General features: G+C 45.7%; 1 protein-coding gene across 1 annotated transcript in view; it reads right to left on the bottom strand.

The window, feature by feature from the left end:
• Positions 1 to 5,856: 5,856 nt before the first annotated feature.
• SLC1A4 (solute carrier family 1 member 4) overlaps positions 5,857 to 23,391 on the bottom strand; it is a 29,975-nt gene continuing 12,440 nt past the window's right edge. The window contains exons 2-8 of the mRNA XM_025261242.3: positions 23,007 to 23,049; positions 21,006 to 21,068; positions 18,977 to 19,143; positions 12,696 to 12,929; positions 11,154 to 11,348; positions 10,721 to 10,855; positions 5,857 to 8,704 (exon numbers count right to left, since the gene is read on the bottom strand). Of these exons, the coding sequence (XP_025117027.1) occupies positions 8,476 to 8,704; positions 10,721 to 10,855; positions 11,154 to 11,348; positions 12,696 to 12,929; positions 18,977 to 19,143; positions 21,006 to 21,068; positions 23,007 to 23,049 (1,066 nt within the window). The 3' untranslated portion in view covers positions 5,857 to 8,475. The remainder of the gene's footprint in view (positions 8,705 to 10,720; positions 10,856 to 11,153; positions 11,349 to 12,695; positions 12,930 to 18,976; positions 19,144 to 21,005; positions 21,069 to 23,006; positions 23,050 to 23,391) is intronic.

Raw genomic sequence — 23,391 nt, 5'->3', positions numbered from 1 at the left:
AACAGCATAGGTTTTTCTAGTAAGTAGTATCTGTGGCTGGAGGCCAGCTTCCAGTTCAAAGACTCTTACACAGATGAGGTCTACTTGTGTTACAGCTCCCATCTCCACTCGCAGGCCAGGATCTCTGGGAGCCACCTCAGAGTCTCCCTGAGGTATGTGCCTCAGTTTCCCTTGCCACTGATAAACTGCCAGCCACTCAACCCACAAACTTCAGGCCATTGTCCTAGGGTTGGGATGGCTGCGCTATCTCTCATGGGCTGAACACCACAGCCTAATTTACTTGGCTTTCCAGTTTCCAGCAAACCATACCAGTGGCAAATGGATCAGGAGAGATGAGACATATTTTCTTTACAGCAGGGGTTGGCAACCTTTTTCCATAAAGGCCCAGCTGGTAAGTTGGTCCATCTAGATTTTCTGGGACAAGGCCAAATTGAGGATATCATGTAGGTTCTTCTATTCATGTAACAGAAGAGAAAATTCCTGCCCCATACTACCCCCACTTTGCCTGGGGTGGACCATTCCCGGAGTGGGCATCTTGATGCCCAGGTGCCATCAGCTTGGAGATATTTTCAGGACAGACAGCCACTGGCCTGTCTGGGGAGGGGCTTGATAGACAGTAGGTGAAGGGTTGGCTGCCAGTGTCAGCTAGAGCCTGGAGCATAAGTCCAGTCATCTCAACTTGGGCCGCTGGCCACATTTGCTAAGTTGTCAGCACATGGACTGGGCTTCTACTCCCTGATCCCCAGCATGTGCCAACAGCAAAGTCCCCAACATGTAGGTGGTGACAGCGTAGGCCCTGGGCAGGGATAAGATGTAGCCTCCAGCCAGAGAAGCTGGTGTTGGCAGTGGAGTGGGGAACAGGGACAGGGCCATGTATGACTTTCCACCAGGGCCCCTGTATCAGATACACATATTAAAGATTACAGTTTGTAACTGTGGTCTGGGCCATGTATGACTTTCCACCACACGGGCCCCTGTATCAGATACACATATTAAAGATTACAGTTTGTAACTATGGTCTTATAAAAACACATGGAATTCAGGCTGAACTATATGCTTTCCTTCTGTTTTCAAAATAAATTAAAATATTTTCGTGGGCTCCTAAATGTACTGTGGACCCTAGGCCCTGTGTGTTCTGAGACTAATGGGTGAGCTGGCCCTGACCTGGGTGGATGGGGCTACCAATGCTTAGTCTCCTTGACTGCTCTTTGTCTGTTGGAGCAGTTCCCGAGGCCATTCAAAAGCAAGAAGCAGGCTGGCTTTGACCTGGGGGCCACGGTTGGCTGACCCGCTACTCTAGATGGTCAGGATACAATTAGCTGAGAGCATTTCCCATGGGCCACAGGACACCTAAGAAAAGACATGGTCACCCAGAGAGACTGGGAACCAATACAGAGAGCTGGATCTCCTGCCATGTCATGCCACCAACCCTGTTATTTTTCTTAATTAAGTATTCCTGACTAATGGAAAATGTATAAAACATATTCGGTCAACTTAGTGCATTATCACAAGGTAAACACCCATTCAGATCAAGAAGCAGAACATAGCCAGCATTTCTGGAGGCCCCTCTAGTTCCCTTCCAATCATCGCCCCTCTCTCCACCTGATCATGGCTACTCAACTGACTTGTAACCCTGGTCACTTTTGTTGATATAAATGGAATAATGCCACACAGAGCATTGTACTCTTTAGTGTCTGGATGCTTTCAGTCCTGGCCATTGTTGCTCTTGTTTCTGGAAGGACTGAATGGAGCGGATCACCACTCACAAGATCCGTTTGTTGTAAGATTGCTTCTCTTACATGGACACAGCTGGAGGTGAGGGAGGTCTGGGAGCAACCCAAAAAGGCAGCCCAGGGTGCTCTGTGGCCTAGAGAGATAAAGGGTACATTGATGCCACAAAGTGCCTGGCAACAGACCCGGGGAAAGACACACCAACAAGAAAACTGACCTGACCAGGGAAGTTAATTAAGGAGATTCCTCTTAACCTCAACCTCATTGCCTCTGGGACTCATTAGCCACCACTTATTAAAAAGAAAAAAAATTTTTTTTACAGGGCATACATTTTCAACATGCTTTTTATTTGTTATTGTTCAGTTGCTCAGTTGTGTCCAACTCTTTGCCACCCCATGGACTGCAGCATGCCAGGCTTTCTTGTCCTTCACTATCTCCTGGAGTTTGCTCAAACTCATGCCCATTGAGTCGGTGATGCCATCCAACCATTTCATCCTCTTTCATCCCCTTCTCCTCCTGCCTTCAATCTTCCCCAACATCAGGGTCTTTTCCAATGAGTCAGCTCTTTGCATCAGGTAGCCAAAGTATTGGATCTTCAGCTTCACCATCAGTCCTTCCAATGAATATTCAGCATTGATCTCCTTTAGAATTGACAGGTTGGATCTCTTTGCTGTCCAAGGGACAGTCTTCACCAGCACCACAGTTCAAAAGCATCAATTCTTCCAACTTCTGAGGTCAGGGCTGCACAATACACAACTCCAGGGAGCATCGCGTACACAGAACACAATGTGCACCGTATCAGGCACGGATCCACACAGTGCAGAGACCAGAATGTTAGCAGACTCAGTTGCCTGGATCCAGGCCACACTATAACTTAGCATGTGGTCTAGAGACCTAAACCTTCATCAGCTACACCTGTGTGGTGAAAAGTTCTTCAAATTAGTTAAGTGTTCTGGTTATCCACTATTAACCTAGAAATTCAATCCCCTCCACCCCGCCGCCCCCCCTCCCCGCCACCACCAATAGGCTAAAATGACTGAATCTGTATCTGATGATAAAGAAGATCTTACATGGAATGTCCCTGGTAGTCCAGTGGTTAAGAATCTGACTTGCAATGCAGGGTATGTGGGTTCAATCCCTGATTGGGGAGCCAAGATCCCACATGCTGCAGAGTAACTGAGCCTGCATGCCACAACTAAGACCAACAAAGCAGCCAGATAAATAAATAAATGTTAAAAAAAAAAAGAGAGAGAAAATATCTTACACGCTCTCCTGTGGGTGTGTGTGGAAAGGTGGGAAATGACTACACTTTTTTTTCCAAAGGTAATTTTTTTTTTTTGCCATGCCCATTGGCACATGAGATCTTGGTTTACGGGCTAGGGATTGAACCCACACCCCCTGCATCGGAAGTCCACCAGGGAAGTCCCAGTGATTTTAAACATCAGTTCTTTTTATCTGGGATGTATCTGTAAAAGAAAATATCTATATTTTCACTGGACAACCAGGGAAGTCCCAGTGATTTTAAACATCAGTTCTTTTTATCTGGGATGTATCTGTAAAAGAAAATATCTATATCTACAAATACAAAATATCCAGAATAGGCAAATCCATAGAGATAGAAAATAAATTAGTGGTTGTCAGAGATTCTGGGTTTCTTTTTGAGCTTATGAAAATCTTCTGGAATCAGATTGCGGTGATGGATGCACAACTCTCTGAATGTACTGAAAACTACTAAATCTTTAAAGAAGTGAATTTTATGGTGTGTGGATTATTAAAAAAATTTTTTTTAATTCTATTATTTTTTTTCAAAACATGAACAGACACTGAGTCTTCATTGACCTCAGGACATTTGCTGAAACTATTTTTTTTTTCCCCCCACAAAGAAGGACCATGTCTGAGCTTAATGCATGATTTTCTTTTTCCCCTAAAGGCAGAGCTAGGGGACAGTCATGAAGACCACACTAAGAATCCCAAAACTATCATCTCGGTCTTGTGTGTCACTCCAAATGATCCTAAATCTGCTAAAAATCTAGCTCAACACTCTTCTGTATATTGTTTGTAGAAAATAATGTAGGTTTGAGACTCTGATAAGAGAAAATTTAGGATACTCAGTTCCAACTCTGAAAAGATGGAAAACAGTGGGGATTACGGTGTTCTTTCTTCCCTTGAGATGGGAAAGTTTTCTTCCAAATGACTCAAGATTTCTCTCTTGTTATATGCTCCCTCAATTCTCATTCACTGAGAGCCTCAAGAAGGGGGCCCAGGGCCCATGGCCCTACAGTTGGGAGGTAGACCAGAAGCCTGCCTTTGTGTCCCCTGAACATGAGGAAAAGGGGTTGAGCTTAGGCCAGGAGAGCAACTTCCTGTGTAGAAGGCAGGACCCTGCTGGAAGCAGCTGTCTGCATTCAGAGTTGCAACTTGGGAGGATAATAGTTGAAGGAAGGAAAGCCTGAGTTTTCTAGACGTGGCCTTCTGTTATGAATAAGGGACATTCACATGCATTCTGACAATCATTTATAAAGCCTGGTTTCTTTTAGGTAGTTATCCAAGTATTTTTAGCACAAATGTTCAAAATGGGCATGCTCTCATGCCACACAGGCACAGATCTGCAGAAAGGCCCACGAGTTGAACTAGATCTTCCTTTCTGTCTTTCCAAGCCAAACAAGGAAATGCCACTCATTGGGCCTGATGCAAAGGGCCACAGGCTGGGTGGGAAGCTTTCTTGCTGGTGTGTCTGATCTGAGAGCCAGCATGACAGAGGAACTTTCCTGGGCCAGGCACTCTTGAGCCTCTTACAGGTATCAACTCCTCTACTCTTCACAAGCCTCTCCACTGGCAGGATTATTATCCCCATTTTAAAGACAAATAGACTGAGGCACAGAGACATTATCATGCTCAGGGTCATACAGTAAGAAGTGGCAGAGCTGGGACTGGACACAGACAGTGCATATTCCTCCTGGCTGCATCATTCATGCATTCATGGTGTCACCAGATGTTCCTCTGTGCAGGCTTCAGTGACCCAATAGATCAGCACCCTCTCTTCTCCCCTGGGGAGAGGTGGCTTATGGAACTGCCATTCTTGATATGACATGAAAAGCTTAATCACTGAGTACTCACCCCAGTCTCCAAATACTCCACCCAGAGAATCAAGGGAGCCACACTTCAAGGTGGGAATCTATATGTCATTAGTAACAAGCCCAATCAGGCACTTGATCTGTGCAGGCTCTCCTCATCCCTTTGGGCCTTGCCCAGAAAGTAAAACTGGCTTCCATATTCTGTGGAGGGCTGGATATCTCCAGGTGAGAGCAGGGTTCTCTTCCTTCTGAGGGCCCAGGGTCTGGAAACTAAGGCTGTCATTGGGAGCTGGTGGGATAATCCTATTGTAAGAAGCTTCTAAATTTCCTAATAGTGCTGGGATGCAATGTCACTGAACATGTGTGCTCAGTCATTTCAGTCATGTCTGACTCTTTGCAACCCCATGGACTGTAGACCGCCAGTCTCCTCTGTCTATGGGATTCTTCAGGCAAGAACACTGGAATGGGTAGCCATGCCCTCCTCCAGGGGATCTTCCTGACCCAGGGATTGAACCCGAGTCTTGTATGTTTCCTGTGTTGGCAGCTGGGTGCTTTACCCCTAGCACCACCTGGAAAACCCCCACTGAACATGAGATGATATGAAAGAAGGTTCTGGGTATGTTAATGAGGATGGTAGGCACGGGCAACTGTTTTATGCAGGGACTTTCTCAGTGATTCTACAGATGGGGGCATTCTTCCAGCTTGGCTCTGGGCTTACACTAGATGGTCAATTAATACCTGTTGACCTTCTTGTCCTAACAAGGCTTGGCTTAATGGAGGTATGTGGCCAAACTACTCACTGTTTCAAGGGTCTGGCTAGGGTTGAGTGGGAGGAGCCCAGGAGCCTGGAGCTCACCACCACAAGCCACATCAGTGATGGTTCTGCAGCAGCTCTGCCACCTGAGTGGCCTGCCCTGCTACAGGGGGTCATGCTGGCTAAATGCAGCTAGAAAAATAACCCCTCAATTTGTCACCCACAGGCCATCCCCCGGAAGAACTCCACCAGTCAATGCAACTTCAAAACACAAGAAAAAAATAAAGGAACATCGGATTCTAGTAGAAATCCTGTATTCATTTTGAAGACTGCTATGTTTTAAGGCAAGTGTCACATATTGAAAAGAGATGAACAGCATTATGACAAGTTAGAGCAGGGGACACATCATCAGACAATGAGAGGGTGGCATTTTTCCCCAGCTGGCTCACTCCCAGTCTGATTCCTCTTTCGGACAGAAAAACAGGGAGAAACCAGGGAAAGGCGAGTGATCATCACAGGGGTTTTACATGGAAGCACCCTTCCCTAGGCCACGTGCTCCCCACACTGCACTCCCAGGTCCCGGAGAGACTGTGTGCAGCCCCTGGGTCAGACTGTCCATGTTTTGTGAAATTCACCTTTAGAAACAGGAAAATCAGGATGCCAAAGCCACACAACTTGCAGTTAATTCACCTCTGCCCCAAAATTCAAACTTGTTTGGACTGGAGCTAAAATACACAAACACACATGTAGATATAAATGCTAAACACATGTATGCCCCCCACATGCTACACATATGTGTGTACACACAGTTACATAGATGGGGAAGAGGGAAAGAGAAGATCTAGCGAAGGCTGAAAAATAATGAATGTTCACTTGCAGTTTGGAATCCAGCCATGTGATTATTTCTCCTTTAAAAATAGAAGGCATCAACAAGCCAGAGGGTAAAGGCCTCCATGTACTGCTGAGCCCAGCTCCTGGTCACTCCTGCTTCACAGGAGTGGCTTAGCTTGTTTTAAAGAGGGCTAGAGGGAGCACGGCCTGCCACCGGCTGGGTCTTCCCTGTGCCCCTTGGCTCTTCCCCACCACTTCTGCTCAGGCCCATGCCCCATAATTTTAAAACAGGGGAGCTTCACTGTCTCTGTCCCTCCCCCTATTCTGGCTGTGATGGGACATACACCATAATGGTGTGCTCCCCTTCTGCAGGGCTTGGGTGATAGCAACAGAGAAAACAGGGGAATGAGCAAGGCTGAAAGTTTGGGAGCTTGAATAATGGCCAGCGTGTGGTGGCAGAAACGTGCCTGGGTCTGGGAGTCACTGGGAGGCCAGGCACCCAAAAGTGGGCTGGGAGGTTAATTCACAAAAAGATGAAGGACAATAGGAAGAGGCTGCATTTGATGCTCACAAGAAACTTCCAAGAGCACAAGTGACGTGATAACAGTTGCTCCTGCACACAAAACAAAGCCCTGCTCATAAAAGCTGTCCTCCCAGGAGAAGGAGCCTCCCGGAGAGCGTAGGTATCACTTAGGTAACAGTGAGGAAGGTACGGGGTTAAGTGTTAGCACTTAATAGCCAAGATGCGAAATGATCATTTTCCACAGATTCACTCAGTTTGCCTCACCAGACTCCTCTGAGGTAGGTAAAAGGCAGGTGACATCAGCCCCATTTTACTGATGGGGTAGAGTGAGGCCCCAGGACTTGCTGTAGGTCACCCCACACATACACACCAACAACTACAGAGAAACAGCAGTCTTGTGCCCTTTAGGTCTTCCTTCCCTGCCCCTGGCAACACTGGTTCTCTCTATAAAGCCCCCTCTCCAACGTTCAACCTGAGTCAGTAGGAATCAGGTAGACCATTTGGCTGATAATTTTAAACTCTGATGTGCTGGAGGAAAGGGAAGCCAAGCCTATCAAAATCAGCCAAAGCCAGGACATCTGGCTTTACCCCAGTGAAGAGTGGGTTTGTGGTTTTTTAAAAAAATTTGTTTTGCTTTAAGGGAGGGTCTAGTTGGATTGAAATCTATTACTAGGCCAGTAAGGGTCCTGAATGTAATGACCATATCACACCTCCCCGGAGGCAGAGGCCCCTCTGTGGCCTGTTTGCCAAATCAGAGTGGAGGTGGATAAAGCTACAGTGTTGGCAGAAGTCCAGATCATGAAAGCAGAAAACTTTCCGGGGCTGGGGCCAGACTGGGGACAGTAGTGTATGTGTGTGTGCATATGTGAGTGTGTGTCCTTACCCGTCAGGCTGCTTCCCTTTCCCCTGCAGGCTACACTCCCCCTCCTTTCTCTGACCTCAGAATGTAATTGCTTACCTAATGCCGCTAACCCGAGACACCAGCGGTGCCAATACCATGGAGTATTTCTAACCTGATGGGCACGCAGCGCCTCCAGCCCAGTGAACCAGAAGCCAGCCATGCCTAGTCGGAGACTCTTAACACCTGAGTCCCAGCTCAGAGAATTCCAGCCAAGGACACGAATTTGGGAATTTTTCCAATTATTCTGGCTCACAAGGTGACAGATGACTGCCACCCGCCCAGGTCTGTCCAGGAAGTATCCGAATGCTGAACTTTCCTGGGTGCAATGAAATAACATGTGCATCTTCCAAGCTTTAACTGCCAGGTCTCTGTGAGCCTGTTACTCCCCACACTGGCAGCTCGAGGGTGTGTTTCCAGACAGAGCCAGGGTGCGCACAGTTGACCTGGACATGGTCGAGTGTCAAATGTCAGAGTGTCTTGGTCCTCAGGAGTCAGTTCCCACTGGGAAACCCAATGCCTGTGCTGAGAAGTAACCCTCACACTGGTGGCTGGGCCAGTGCATTACTCGGGAGGCAAAAAGTCGGTGAGGGCGGTGCCAGGGCCAGGTGGCCAGACTGATGGGGTGGGCACCCCCGGTGCATGAGCTGGAAGCCCAGCCCCATCACAGAACCGACTCCTTGGACTCTGGGGTGCTGGCTGCTGGGCCGGTGGGGTTTGGGTGTGTCACCAGGGGTGACGTCTCCTCCTCCGACTTGGAGTTAGGGATGGCCTCCACTTTGACCTCGCTCAGCTCCTGCTCCCCTCTCTTCATCGCCTTCTGATTCAGGTGGTGGAGGATGCCTGCACCCAGGGCATCGCCCTCCACGTTCACCACGGTGGTGGTGCGGTCCCTGCAGGGAGAGAACAGGCAGGTGTTACAGTCGATGCCGCCTGGAGCCACCAGGGGGCGGACTCACTGCAGGCCGAGGTACCAGGAGGCTGTGACCCTGAGGGAGGGCAAGCTAAGGGTATGGGGTGCTGCTTGATGCTAAACTGATTTTCTCCAAATATTTTTCATTCTTATGAAACTAACAGACCCACTCATTGTAGAAAACTTGGGGAAAAGAGAAGTATAAAGGAAAAAACAAAAGTCACTCCCTGCCATCCTCTGCACCCCTGAGTGAACCAGTAGTGACATCTGGATCTGTTTCCTTCCAGAAATCTCCCTATGTGTACACTTCATGTGTGAGACATCGTCGTGTAAAAGTTATAAGTAACTGGGATGACGAGGGCTTCCCTGGTGGCTCAGATGGTAAAGAATCTCCCTGCAGTGCAGAAGACCTGGATTTGATCCCTGGGTTGGGAAGATCCCCTGGAGAAGGGAATGACAATCCACTCCAGTGTTCTTGCCTGGAGAATCCCCATGGACAGAGGAGCCTGGCAAGCTACAGCCCACGGGGTCACAAAGAGTCAGACACGACTGAGCGACTAAGTACCCACACACAATTGGGGTGATGGTGCAGATTCGGTCCTGGGTCCAGCTTCCCTCCCACTCACCGTTACCCGTGGGAACCTCCCTCCCAGTCTCGCGTCCACACTGCATCTCTACTGAACTGTAACCTTCATGTGCTTCCCACGGCTGTTGGCAAATACCATCTCACAGAGAACGGCACTGCCCTTTCCAGAAGCTTTGTCTTCCCAGAGCCCAACAACCAGCACCCCTCCCTGGGGCTCAGAGGAAGTATCATGCTCATTCTGAAGAAGGAGGGAAAATAGGAACTTGCCTGAGGTGCTGGAGAAGCTGAGAGTTATGGAATCAGAGGTTGTGGGTGGTGGGGGTCTCACTTGGGCAGCCCGCTTGGTGCCGGACCTCCCTCGTCCTGACCAAGCACCCCTTAAACGCCTGCCTTCCCCATGGAGGGGAGCCGGTGAGGAAGGAGGCGGGGCCTCTGACACTCTGCCCTGGTCCCTCTTGCTCACCACCACAGGGACTGAGTCCCTCCGATGTGCTGTCTGAACACTGCACAGCACTGTTCAGCATCTCCAAAGCACTTTTCACCCCCAAGGAGCTCAAGGAATTCTGAGAAGTCCCTTCAAGTTTCCAGGGCTTAAAAATAAGGTTGGAACCCAGCACTCCTAACCACCGTGGGCAGATCCACCAGCCCAGGGCCAGGCTCTCGTGGTCAGGATATCCACACCCGGCTCTGACCAGCCTGGCCAGGAGCGTCTTCCCCAGTGCTGACTGAACGCTCTTCCATGTGCTGCGCATGAGCTAACTCGCTTAGTCTCCACTACAACTCTGCTGTAGGGCTCTGTTCTTATCCCCTTTTCATAGACTGGCAGACTAAATCACAGACAGTTCATATCACACTAGTAAATGATGTGAACCCAGGCTCCAGGGCTCGATTCTTTTTTTTTTTTTTTTCAGGGCTCATTTCTTATTCACACGCTCTACCTACTGTCCAACATCAGTCCCTCACTGACCTTCCCTATGATACAGGTATTGTTTGTATCTGAGAAAAGTGTCATGGGACTCAAGGCAGCAACAATTAGAAACTTCTGCGTCTTTACAGGAGCCCTGGTGATGGTTACCGAGATCACAGCTCCTTTCTAACTCTGCCCCTGAGCCCAAGCCCAGGCATGTGCATTAGCAGCACTCATCTTTTCTCCCCTTACAGAAATCACTCCTTGGACATTCCAGGCCAAGGACAATCATTTCCAAAGATTCACTGCTCCAATGGTTATGACCCCTATGCAGCCAACAATCTCCACAGACGCTTGGGCCTCTGACTTTTCTGAATGTTCTAAGCAAGTTCTCAGTAATGGCATGTTTTAAGTTTCTCTGCATGCCCCAGGCCAGTGCCAAGCTCCTACAGAGCTCAATACAGACTTTCTTTTATTCAGTGCCCTTAAGACTTGCTACTTACACAATCCAGTCCACAGCCAGGATTAGAGAGAGGTCATGAGTGGGCAGCCCGATGGCCTCCAGGATAATGGCGATGGTGAGGACCCCTCCAGCGGGCACGCCTGCTGCTCCAACACTAGACGCCGTGGCCGTCACTCTAGGGGATGGGAGAGCAGGATCACTCACGAGCCCAGAGCACCGAGGGGACGCAGAGACATGCAGAACATGGCAGCCATGGCTTGGAACTGAAAACCACACAACCCTAGTCTGTCGACTGCACCCTTGAGAGAGGATCCACTTTCTTCAAGTAATGAATTCATGCTGTCCTCATTTACAAGCGAGATGCCCGAGTCATGGTAAGATTGTATTCAAGAAGTTTTTCAAAGGAAATCGCAATAAAAAAATCTCAAAGTTTAAATCAGGCCTAAAGGTGAAGGAAAGAATACGGAACTTACAGAATGGTGAAAATCTGTCCAGCTCTCAGCTCCACGTTGTTGAGCTGCGCAATGAACACTGCGGCCACACACTGGAAGATGGCTGCGCCATCCATGTTCACAGTGGCCCCAATGGGGAGAATGAACCGGCTGATCCTCTTGTCTACACCATTGTTTTCTTCAATGCACTTCATCATAGAGGGAAGGGTTGCCGAGCTGGGAAATGCAAACAACCAAATAAGAGAACAGTCCTTCGTGACCAGGCTAACCTATTACTCAGCTCAGACCCAGGAAGAGAGCAATTAGCACCATCCTAGGTTATGGCACTCTCCCCTTGAAAGAAAAGAAAAATCAGAATTGTTGCAGAGTTTCTGTCACACATGGGGTTATGTCAATTGCTTTCCCGAAGTGTTCAAAATTGGGCTTTCTAGACTTAGTTACTTTTCACCTGGATACACCTGTTCCAGATTTCCCAAGAACCTCACATTGTCTCACAATGCAAAGTATTCTCAAGACAACAAATAACTGTTTACTCTACACATGCATCTCCTCTCTTGAACATGTTCCCCTCCAAAAAGTAAAAGGCAAACTATGTTTTTTCTTCTATGCCAAGAAGCAGAAATGGCTCTGACAGGACTTCCCTGGTGGTCCAGTGGTTAGGGCTCTGGGCTTCCACTGCAGGGGACATGAGTTCAATCCCTGGTCAGGGAAGTTCCACATGCTGTGGGAGTGTGGCCAAAAAAAGAGAAGAAGAAACGGCTCTGAGACTTTGGAAAGAGGAACTGCCTCCCAACATAATGAAGAGTAAGACCTCTCCCCACAGTGGGTTCTGCAGACTCTGCAGCCTGTGGCTGGCATAGCTGAAGTAGGCTGGTTTCTGCCAAAGCTGGAGAAACTTACCTTCTTCATTCCTACCACACCACAACCCAGTCATAGACCCTGCAGGGCAGGATGGTGGGAAACAGGCAGCAGAGAGGCAGAAACTAAATGTGTGAATCAAACAATGTGCCGCCATCCTTTCAAAGTTTTCTTTGTATTTGGAAAGCCCAGTGTTTTTCTGGAAGAATATCAGCCATGACAAGGTCCATCTTTTGTGGTAAATTAGATAATCCCACAATATTGTGTACTCCTAGAGAGCTGAGCACACACCCCTCACCAGGATGCCTTATGTCTTGGTCTTATTTCCTAATTCACCCATCCAAAGGGAGAACTGAGCAGGTGTCATTCTAGAAACTTTCCTGCGATGCGTTTTGAGTCAAGTGGTTGTCTTCTTTTACTCAGGCTGAGGTCTAGTTAGGGTGAGGACCCACAGCTGGGTAAAATTATGATCTAACTGACCTCTAAGAAGCAAGAAGGAGAAGGGAATGAGGCAATCTCTCATTCTGGCAATCCTAAAAATCTACTTCCCTAAGAGCTATGGGGCTGGCGGTGCAAAAAAATCAGATGAAACCAATTTAGAATTTTCAAGAAACTAAAATTTGTCAAGATGCTAGCTGTGCATCCACCACGGGCTCATCTGGTTCCAAGCTCAAAGGCAGCCAAGGGCACCTGAAAGCCACTCACCTGGAGCAGGTGGCAAACGCTGTTGCAAATGGTGTGAGGAGGCCCAGGAGGAACCTGAATGGGTTTTTTCTTGTGAAGACAAAATAAATAAGTGGCAGAACAATTCCTCCGTGAATAAAATGGCCCAATATAGACGTGAAGATGTATTTCCCCAGGCTGGTCACCAGCATGATGATGTCCTTCATTTCTACAATCTTGCTTCCAACCAGGAACATGATGCCCACAGGTACGTACCTAGGATGTGAGCACAGGGCACAGGTAAGCAAGGGTGAGGATGCTGGGGCTGAGAGATGCAGGCCCTTCCTGACATGGGATTTGCGGACTCTCAACTAGGTGGTCTTCATCTCTCCCTGGGATGACTCTGAGAAATAGAAAAGGATGGGGGTATGCCGTGCCCATTTTACAGGCCATGAAACTGAGTAAAATTAACAGGATCACTCATCGTGGGTGTGGAGTCAGGATGAGACCCAGACTTCTTTCCCCTTGGATATTGTATGTTCTTAACAGCTGGATGCTACCAACCACGTGGGCTTCCAAGTGGAAGGAACTCTTTGAGATTAAAGCCTCTGCGACTGTGGGCTTGACTTTCAGCTTTGCTCAGGCTTGCTCTGAGAACTCAGAAACACCAAAGACTAACACCTATGACATTTTGCAGAATTGCTGTGATACAGAATTGAGCCAAAGCTGGGACTTTTGTGAAGTTTCAAATTCTTTGTGGATTGGAAAACATGATTCCATGGGAGGAAGTCACTAACAATGACCTTCTGAGAATACTCTTGGAGCGTGAAGATTTTTTTTAATGGGCAGGTGGGAGGAAGAAAGGGAGGAAATGAACTATGGGAGCTACAAAGGACAAAAGTCTGCTGTTTTGAGCTTAACTGAGGATGAATTTTAAAAATATTAAAAAGCAGAAACATTGTTGACAAAGGTCCATCTAGTCAAAGCTACGGTTTTTCCAGTGGTCATGTATGGATGTGAGAGCTGGACCATAAAGAGGCTGATCGCCGAAAAATTGATGCTTTTGAACTGTGGTGTTGGAGAAGACTCTTGAGAGCTCTTTGGACTCCAAGGAGATCAAACCAGTCAATCCTGAAGGAAATCAGTCCTGAACACTCATTGGAGGGACTGATGCTGAAGCTTCAATACTTTGGCCACCTGATGTGAAGAACTGACTCATTGGACTGACTGGTTTGAACTGGCTCATTGAACTGACTCCCTGATGCTGGGAAAGACAGAAGGCAGGAGGAGAAGGGGACGACAGAGGATGAGATGGTTGGATGGCATCACTGACTCGTTGGACATGAGTTTGAGTAAGCTCTGGGAGTTGGTGATGGACAGGGAATCATGGCATGCCACAGTCCATGGGGTCGCAGAGTTGGACATGACTGAGCGACTGGACTGAGCTGAAGATGAATTTTATAACTATTGACTTTATTTATAAATTTAAATTATATAGACAATAATGTCACACAGTTCAAATTTCAAAGGATACAAAAGGATGCAGTCTACCTGCCACCTCTGTCCTCCCAAGTACCAGGTTTCCTTCCAAGGAGAGATAGCCAGTGTCACTGGTTTCTTAAGACTTCTTCCCAGAGGTATTCTAAGAAGTATTATTATTTTTAAATCCTATAGTAATACAAAAATATATTCTCCTTTCAAAAAATTAAAACATGATTGCTAAGACCAAAATCTTTAGGCCCTATCCTCAAGCCAGCCCTCTCCTCTGGTAACCAGTCCCACTTCCTATTCTTTTAGATACATGTGTTTAAATCTGCATGTGTTTTTTAAACTCCCTATTATGTCTTTGAGACCTTTTCATATCAATACATAGACATCTACCTCATTCTGGTCTTTTTTTTTAATCATGGTAAAGTATGCATAACATAAAACTGACCATATTAACCATTTTAAGTGTACAGTTTGGTGACATCAGTATATTCAAAGTCTTGTGCAACTTTCACTGCTGTCTATCTCCAGAACTTTCTCATCATTGCAAACAGAAACTCTGTATTCAATAAATAATAACCCCATGTTCCCCCTCACTGCTGCTTTCAGAGACCCCTGTTCTACTTTCAGTCTCTATGAATTTGACTATTCAAGGTGCCCTTATAAATGGAATAATACAATTTTAGCCCCCTTGTGTCTGGCTTATTTCACTTGCGGCTTCCCTGGTGGCTCAGACAGTAAAGAATCAGCCTGCAATGCAGGAGACCCAGGTTTGATTCCTGGGTCAGAAAGATCCCCTGAAGGAGAGCATGTCAACCCATTCATGTCTTTAAGGTTCCTCTATATTATAGCACTTTTCAGAATTTCACTCCTTCTTAAGGCTGAATAATATTCATTGTATGCATACCCCACATTTTCCTTATCCATTCAATTTGTCAATGGACATTTGGGTTGATCCCACCTTTATCTCATTCTTTTAAAATAGCATCCTCAGAACTACACTATAGATTATTTGCATTGCCCTACTGATGAGCATTGAAATTATTCCCAGGTTTTCATCACCACACAGAACACTGCAAACAGGCCTCTTTGTGCCCACATGCCTATTTTCTCCAGGTAGAGACACCATGAAGTGGGGCTACTGAGTCATGGGGTGTGTTTTAAAGTTTAGTAGATCCTGACCAATTGTTCTCCAATGTGGCTGTTCTATCATGTTCCCAGTGCTTCTAGGAGAAGAATCCTTTTTCTGACCACTGCTGCTGCTAAGCCGCTTCAGTCGTGTCCGACTCTGTGTGACCCCATAGACAGCAGCCCAGCAGGCTCCCCCGTCCCCGGGATTCTCCAGGCAAGAACACTGGAGTGGGTTGCCATTGCCTTCTCCAATGCAGGAAAGTGAAAAGTGCAAGTGAAGTCGTTCAGTCGTGTCCGACTCTTAGCGACCCCATGGACTGCAGCCCGCCAGGCTCCTCCGCCCATGGGATTTTCCAGGCAAGAGTACTGGAGTGGGGTGCCACTGCCTTCTCCCCCTGCACCACTGGTTCTAATCCAATGATGATTTTGTCCCCAGGGGACATTAAGTAATATCTGGAGACAGTTTTGGTTGTCACAGCTTTGATAGGGGGTGCTATTGGCATCTAGGGGCTACAGGCCAAGGATATGCCTAAATAACTACGGCGCACAAGACAGCCCCCACAACAAAGAACGTCAATAGTGCTGCTAATAAAGGGTACATTGTACAGCACAACAGCCAAAATACTGGGAAGATAGCCAGTATTTTATAGTAAGCATGCATGGAATATAATCTCTAAAGACTTTGAACCGCCATGCTATATACCTGAAACTAATATAACATCATAAATCAACTATTAGTGATTAAGTGAAAGTCACTCAGTCGTGCCCAACTCTTTGCAACCCCATGGACTATTCTTCAGACCAGAATACTGGAGTGGGTAGCTGTTCCTTTCTCCAGGGGATCTTCCCAACCCGGGGATCAAACCCAGGTCTCTTGCATTGCAGGAGGATTCTTTACCAGCTGAGCCACCATGGAAGCCCTAAATCAACTAAATCAACTATATCTCAATAAAAAAGAAACAGGTTTTTAGTGTTGAAAGTGGGAAATACAGAAAAATGAAAATAAAAATTCCTCAAATTCCAAAGGAAAAAAAAAAATAGTGCTGCAGTGACTTCACCCTTATCGAGTGCCTGACAGAACCAAGCTTTCATTTCCCTAATTTCTAATAAATTGGCCATCCCTTAAAACGTTTATTGGTCATTCAGGTTTCCTCTTCTATGCATTCCCTGCTCGTTTCCTTTGTTCGTTGTCTACGAGTTTATTCAGTCTTTTTTTTCTTTTTCAGTAGTCAGGGCTCTTTATATTAGTTCTTCTCAAATTATCTTTGGTGAAAGACTGGTTCATTTCTACCTAGTTGGTCATGGGCCAGCATTCTTAGAAAAGACACATGCACACACACAAAAATAGAACAATAATCATGGCTTGGATGCTGAAGAATATGAAACTGCTATAAAAGATTTTTAACCCTTATTCTCAAGTTCTCTGTTAATTTCACTACAGAAAGATGAACATTTTGTGAACTTGTACCAGTCCTTTCAATCCCAATGCTTTGAGTGTGAGTGTGTTTGTGTGTGTATAGAGACTATATGTAAATATATATCACTTTTTTTCAATAACTGTCTTGTCTTATAACCTCATCCAAGGTTTCCTTTGCATGCAAACATTTTTATATTCTGGTGGAATCAAATTTAGCATCTTTTTATGGCTTTTCCTTTCAGTATTTTGTGTAGGAGGACTTTCTCTACCCCTGTATTTTTTTCTAATACTTTCAGAGGACTCCCTTCCCTCCTTCCTCCCTGGACAGTTTAATGCATGGGTTGGCACCATGAGTTTTACTGGAATACAGCCAAGTTCATTGATTTATAAATTGCCTATGACTGTTTTTGTCCTGGGGTGGCAGCATTGGCAGCTATGACAGAGACCACATGCCTGCAAGGTTTGCTGACCATCTACTGAGAAATTATTTCTATCAACAGTACAGGCTAGGCAGGTGCCTGATATATAGTAGGAAAGAAAGAGCTGCTACTGAAGACCCTCCCACACCTGGGGGAGACCCTTTAATCAGTTATGTGTGTGTACTTGTATATGTTCTAGTTAATAAGTCATGTCAGACTCTTTCGGGATCCCATGGACTGTAGCCTGCCAAGCTCCTCTGTCCATGGAATTTTCCAGGCAAGAATACTGAAGTGGGTTGCCATGGCCTCCTCCAGGGGATCTTCCCGACCCAGGGATCGAACCTGTGTCTCCTGCTTTGCAGGCAGATTCTTTACCACTGAACCACCAGGGAAGCCCTTTAATCAGTTAAGGCATCCTAAACCCCAGTTCTGGCAACAGATATCCTACTGCAGTTAAGACACTCAGCCGGGTCTGCCTTTCCAAATGTCTGCTTCTGTAACTAACACGTCATGTTGAAGGAATGACTGTAAATTGGTTTCAGATTGAAAACAAATGTTTTCACACAGGAACATCACTTTCCTGCACAGTTTCCTTTAATCCAACCTTTGGGAGGATTTCAGACTGAAAAAAATAAGCCAGGGAAAGAACCTGACAGGATGAAAATGCTTTTTCCTTTCTGGGAATATTTTTCTCCCCAGAACAACAGGAGTCATATGAAGTGTCATGTTTCTGATGCAGACTCAGACTCTGGAGTTTGGGGCTGAGCAAGAAAACTCGGTCAAGCAGGATAAACACCACTAGTGGAGGCTCTGAACTTGGCTTCCCAACCAATCTCAAGCTTTCCTACCAAATTCCAGGCTTCTCCTTAAAATCAGTCCAGCTGCCATCCCAGTATCATCTGAGAGAGAGACATCCTAGGATATTTAAGGGTTGACAATAAGGAACAAGTTTTGTGTATGAAAAGATCAACTAGTGTCTCAGCAACGAGTGGGTAGAAACTAAAACCCACAAAGTCTGGCTTCAGTAAAACAGCAGGATAAAGCTTACTGAAGCATTGGCATTGGAATTGGTATGATTTCTGAGAAGTTACTTTGAGAGATCTTGTCAAATTTTTCCTTGTTAGCCAGAAGTCAGTCTGGTGGTTTTTATTAAAAAAGTACCCTTTCTTTCATTGCTATTATATAAAGAGACATTCATGTAAAGACCATTCCAAGTTTACCTGTACATATGGGCTAAAGATGGATTTGTTCTCCATGTTGTAATACTATAGTAAGGGGCCCTTCATGGCACCCCACTCCAGTACTCTTGCCTGGAAAATCCCATGGACAGAGGAGCCTGGTAGGCTGCAGTCCATGGGGTGGCTAAGAGTCGGACACGACTGAACGACTTCACTTTCACTTTTCACTTTCATGCACTGGAGAAGGAAATGGCAACCTACTCCAGTGTTCTTGCCTGGAGAATCCCAGGGACGGGGGAGCCTGGTGGGCTGCCATCTATGGGGTCGCACAGAGTCGGACACGACTGAAGCGACTTAGCAGCAGCGGCGGCAAAGAGAAATAAGCCTTATTTTATATGGAATTCATTGCCCCACAAGATATGGCAAGAATAATGGTGAGACTCATCGATAAATCATCAATGACAGAACCCCAGGGGTCACTGTGGGTGACAAGCAAGTGACCATCAACCATGGTACATGCTTACTTCTCTGAGATCCTTCAACCCTTGTACCAAGACTGGTGGTGGTACATCATCCACAGACAGCACTGGGCCGGGTGGCCCCACGGGGTGACCTAGAACAGCTAAGTGGGGTTCTTTTCTGGATGGCAGGAGAAATGAGTGAGAGAGTGGGTGGTAGGGTGACACTCACCACATAATCCATGACACCAGCACCATGGTCGCCTCATTGAAGGCATTGAAAAAACGAATGAGCTCTTCTCCTTCGGAGCCGAGTTTCTTCAGGGCCACTCCTAATACCAGGGCAAAAAGGACCAATCCTAAAATGTTCATCCCTTCAATTTCGGTGCCAATGGGGATCTGTAGGATCAGAGGGGACACAGGGTCTAAGTTTACAACAGATGAGTGAGGACTAAAGAATGCATTTGCTCAGGTCTCCGTCAGACTGAAACAGTGTGCCCAGAAAGAGGACAGGCTCATATTTCCTCTAACACTCAGTGATTTCACAGATCAAGGGGCCAGAAACTCAAGGGGAGATGGAGTCTCAGGATTTGGAAAGTCAACAAACAGGATTTTCACCTACTTATTAACTGTGAAAGCTTTGGGAATGGGCACAGGTTGAAGCAGAAAGTACTGAGCCTCTCCTCACTGGATGTGCTCAGGTAGAGGTTGGACAATCATTTCAAAGGGTTGCTTTCAAAAGACAGGGCTTCCCTTGTGGCTCAGTTGGTAAAGAATCTACCTGCAATGTGGGAGACCTGGGTTCGATCCCTGGGTTGGGAAGACCCCTGGAGAAGGGAAAGGCTACCCGCTCCAGTCTTCTGGCCTAGAGAATCCCATGGACTACAGTCCATGGGGTTGCAAAGAATCAGACACGACTGAGCGACTTTCACTTCACTTCACTTTAAAAGACAAGCTGATTGGTGAAAAGGTCCTTCAGATCAAGAGTCAATGATTGTAAGGAATTCCCTGATGGTCTACTGATTAGGATTCAGTGCTTTCACTGCTGTAGGCCCCGGTTCAATCCCCGGTCAGGGAACTAAGATCCCATAAGCCTCAAGGGTGTGGCCAAAAAAAAAAAAAAAGTCAGTGATTCTATCTTTGGCTACTAATTCTTTGTTGCTAGGTTCTTACCATAGTCTCCTCACTGACAAATTTCAAAAATGATGTTCAGAATCAATATGGATATTTTCAGGATATTCTTTCCTAAATCACCAACTTAAAATGTATAAATATAATGTGTTATTTTTTTCCCAGCAGTACTGAATCTCACTTCTGTAAGCATATATGTTAGACTAACATTTTATTCCATCACAACACATTATGAAATTCTGAATAGGAAACTTGTCAGTGTGGTAAAAACTGAAAGAGCATTTTTACCATCATTCTAGTCTGAGCTCTAGTCCTGGCGATATTAACTTCTCTGAGCTTCAGATGCTTCATCTGCAAGATGAAGTGAAAGGGACTAAATTATTAGCTTTCAAATTTTTTTTTAAAAAAAGTAGAACTTTTCCTTCAACCAAAAACAGGCTGGTAGAAGTCAGAGCCACTTAGCCCTGGGGAGGTGTATGGGGGATAGGGGAAGGGCAAAGTTCCTCCTTCTTCCCATGGCAGCTTCATAGCTGGACTAAATAATCCCTGAGGTCCCTTGTCCCTTTCAGCTCCAGCATGAAGGCTAGGACTTAGCTCAGTGTCTGGTAAACAACAGGTACTCAAGGGACTTCCCTGGTGGTCTAGTGGTTACTCTGTGCTTCAGCTACAAGGGACTCAAGTTCAATCCCTGGTCAGGGAACTAAGATTCCCACATACATGCCTTGTGGTGTGTCCAAAACAAAACAAAACAAAACCAACACACACACAACAACAAAAGAAACAACAGGTACTCAAAACATACTTGAGAATGAATGATGGTTATAGTGAGTGAAACCCCTAAGACAAATTCTATGTGCAAGGGTAGGTTAAATCACCTATTATTTATATTTCAGAAAAACAGAAGGGATGTTACACAATTTTTTTTAAGAAAGGGGACATTAGTTTCAATTCAATGAAATGGACATCCTAAAGATGGTAAACGGCCCAAAGAGCAAACCTAAACTGTGTGATTCAAACCCCAGTCTTCAGTCCTGCTGAGAAAAAAAATAAGCATCATGCATGCTCCTTGAGTTCAGAAGCATTATTTGTGTTACAGAATTTGTCGTAAGTGATCTCACAAAAACCCTTACTTTTTCAACGGTCACGTTTCCAGCGCTCGTGCTGTAGGTCACTTCTCTGTAGTCAGTTGCATACTGTGAGCGAGAGAAAGAAAACCCTGTTAGTTCACAGCTGAAGACCTTTCCCAAGAGGAATCCAGAGGACTGCTGGGCCTCTTGCTACTTTGTTGTTCTTCTCTCCAGGTCTGCTGGCATTCCTCACTTGCTTGGCCGGACAAGGGCCTCTGAGGACTGTACCAAAGTCACTTAAGATCAGGGCAACATGCACTCTAGGAGACCGCGGATTATTTAGGAACCCAAGGGAATGGAGAGAATTTCCTCAGTCCCCAGACTCTGGCTTGGAGAAGGTCTGTACAATTTCAAGCTGATATCGTAAATGGCTGAGAATTCATATTATTTGGAGAAACTTGGTATTCATTCCATAATACTAAAGTTCATTTTTTTGATGTGCCCTTTTATTTTCATTCATTTATTTATGCTCCACTCTGTTCCAAAACTTACTTGAGCTTGACTGCTTTTCAGCATCTAATACGCCTTCAGCCCTTCACTCCTCAAAACAAAGGATGGGGGGCAAGATGGTGTTTTTTGGCTGAGTCTTCTGGGACACCCACTCATCAGAGGGGAACTATCTTTCCAACTCTGGTCCTGTGGTTGACTTCACACACTTCTGCCTGACACACACAGGTGTCTCCCTGCAGCTGTGTGCACTAACGTTTAGTGGACTCTGTTATATGACACCCTTCCTTCACCCTTCTAAGGACACAAGGCTTTTGAACTGTTAAAAAGGGGCCCGTTAGGCCCAGAGGCATCTGCTTTGAACCTGCCTTTAAAGAGTTCTGGTCTCTCTCATCTTTGACTTATCAAGCTTTCAGACAGGCAGAGATGGTCAGCTGTCCTGTGATTAAGGGTGGCAGGGGATACAAAAGCCACCCCACACCTTCCGTGGCAGGCACCGAAAGCCATGACACTTTTCATTTTTCTCTTATCTTCTATCTCACATTATACATAAAAGCCACAGTTGTATTTATACCCAGGGTTTTTTTGTTTGTTTTTTTAAAGAGCAAGACTGAGTGGAAACTGAAAAGACAGTGTGTGAAAAAGGCAATCAGTTTAGTCCATCTAATCTAGACCTTTATATTCCTTCTCTGTGTAAAGCTTGGCTGTAGGAACATTACATTCAGGATTGCTAAAGTAAGGGGAAAACTAGAAACAGCCATCCACATGGGACTGATTGAGTAAAATTATGACATGTTCATACTACAGCCAATAACTTATGCAGAAGGATATTTACCGACATGAGAAAATGTTCACAATAAGAGCTGGTTACTGAAAAATAGTGTATACATAATAACAATGTATGTAGTATAATTATTTTAAAATCTTGTGTGCGTGTGTGTCTGTGTGCAGATGCATACACACATGTATAGAAAAAACATACCAGAAAGATGATAACAAATGTTAATGGGTAGCTCTAGGTAGTGATTATGGTGATTTTTATTTCCTTCTATTGTTTTGTACTTTAATTTTTTTTTGCAAGGAGCATATATTATATTTATAATCAGAAAAAAAAATAAAAATGCATTAAAAAAAAAATTCTAGGGAATTCCCCTGGCAGTCTAGTGGTTAGGATTTAGCACTTCCACTGCCATGGCCCAGGTTCAATCCCTGGTCTGGGAACTAAGATCCCACAGGCTGTGCAATGCGGCCAAAAAACTTAAAAAGATTAAAAAAAATTAAAATTCTAAAATATTTAATAGCTCCATAAAACATGATTTGAGGGTACTAGGTGATGCGAAAACATGCTGGAACTAGTGGGATATTTTGGACAATTTTTTTGTTTCTTGTTGTTTTTTTGTTTTCACTCCAGGGGCCCATCTATAAAAATTTAGGCCAATGATACTAAGTGCACACAACCCTCCTCATTCCACCTTACCTAACTCTATAGCAGTAATTTATATGCTATAAACATATAACACCCAAAGTTTCCTATTTTTAGCAAAGCATCAAGCTTACCGTCCGGAAAGCTGCAACCACAAGATTTGAAGGAAACAGGTTTCTGTTGGAAATGAAAGCACTTTGTCAGTATCCTTAAAATTTGTCATTCAACATGTTCACTTTAAGATGCCCACACCTGACAGCCTAACACACAGGGTTCCCTCTCTCCCCACGTCCTACAGTTATTGCCATCTTCTGCTTGATCCAAGTACTCAACTGTGCCTTGGCTGAAGGGTCACAACAGAGACTCTGAAGCACTGATCTCTATCCTCATCTCCCTCATGGTACCCTTGATATTTAGCTGTGTCCAAGCAAACCAGAATAATTGCATCACTTTCCTTTCCCCTGGTGGCTAGGCCCTAGGGCAGTGGTTTTCAGTGGGAACTGGCGCTGCCAACTTGTG

The sequence above is a fragment of the Bubalus bubalis genome, chromosome 12 (assembly GCF_019923935.1).
Source record: "Bubalus bubalis isolate 160015118507 breed Murrah chromosome 12, NDDB_SH_1, whole genome shotgun sequence".
NCBI classification, from domain to species: domain Eukaryota; kingdom Metazoa; phylum Chordata; class Mammalia; order Artiodactyla; family Bovidae; genus Bubalus; species Bubalus bubalis.
This window is presented reverse-complemented; position numbering and strand designations above follow the sequence as displayed.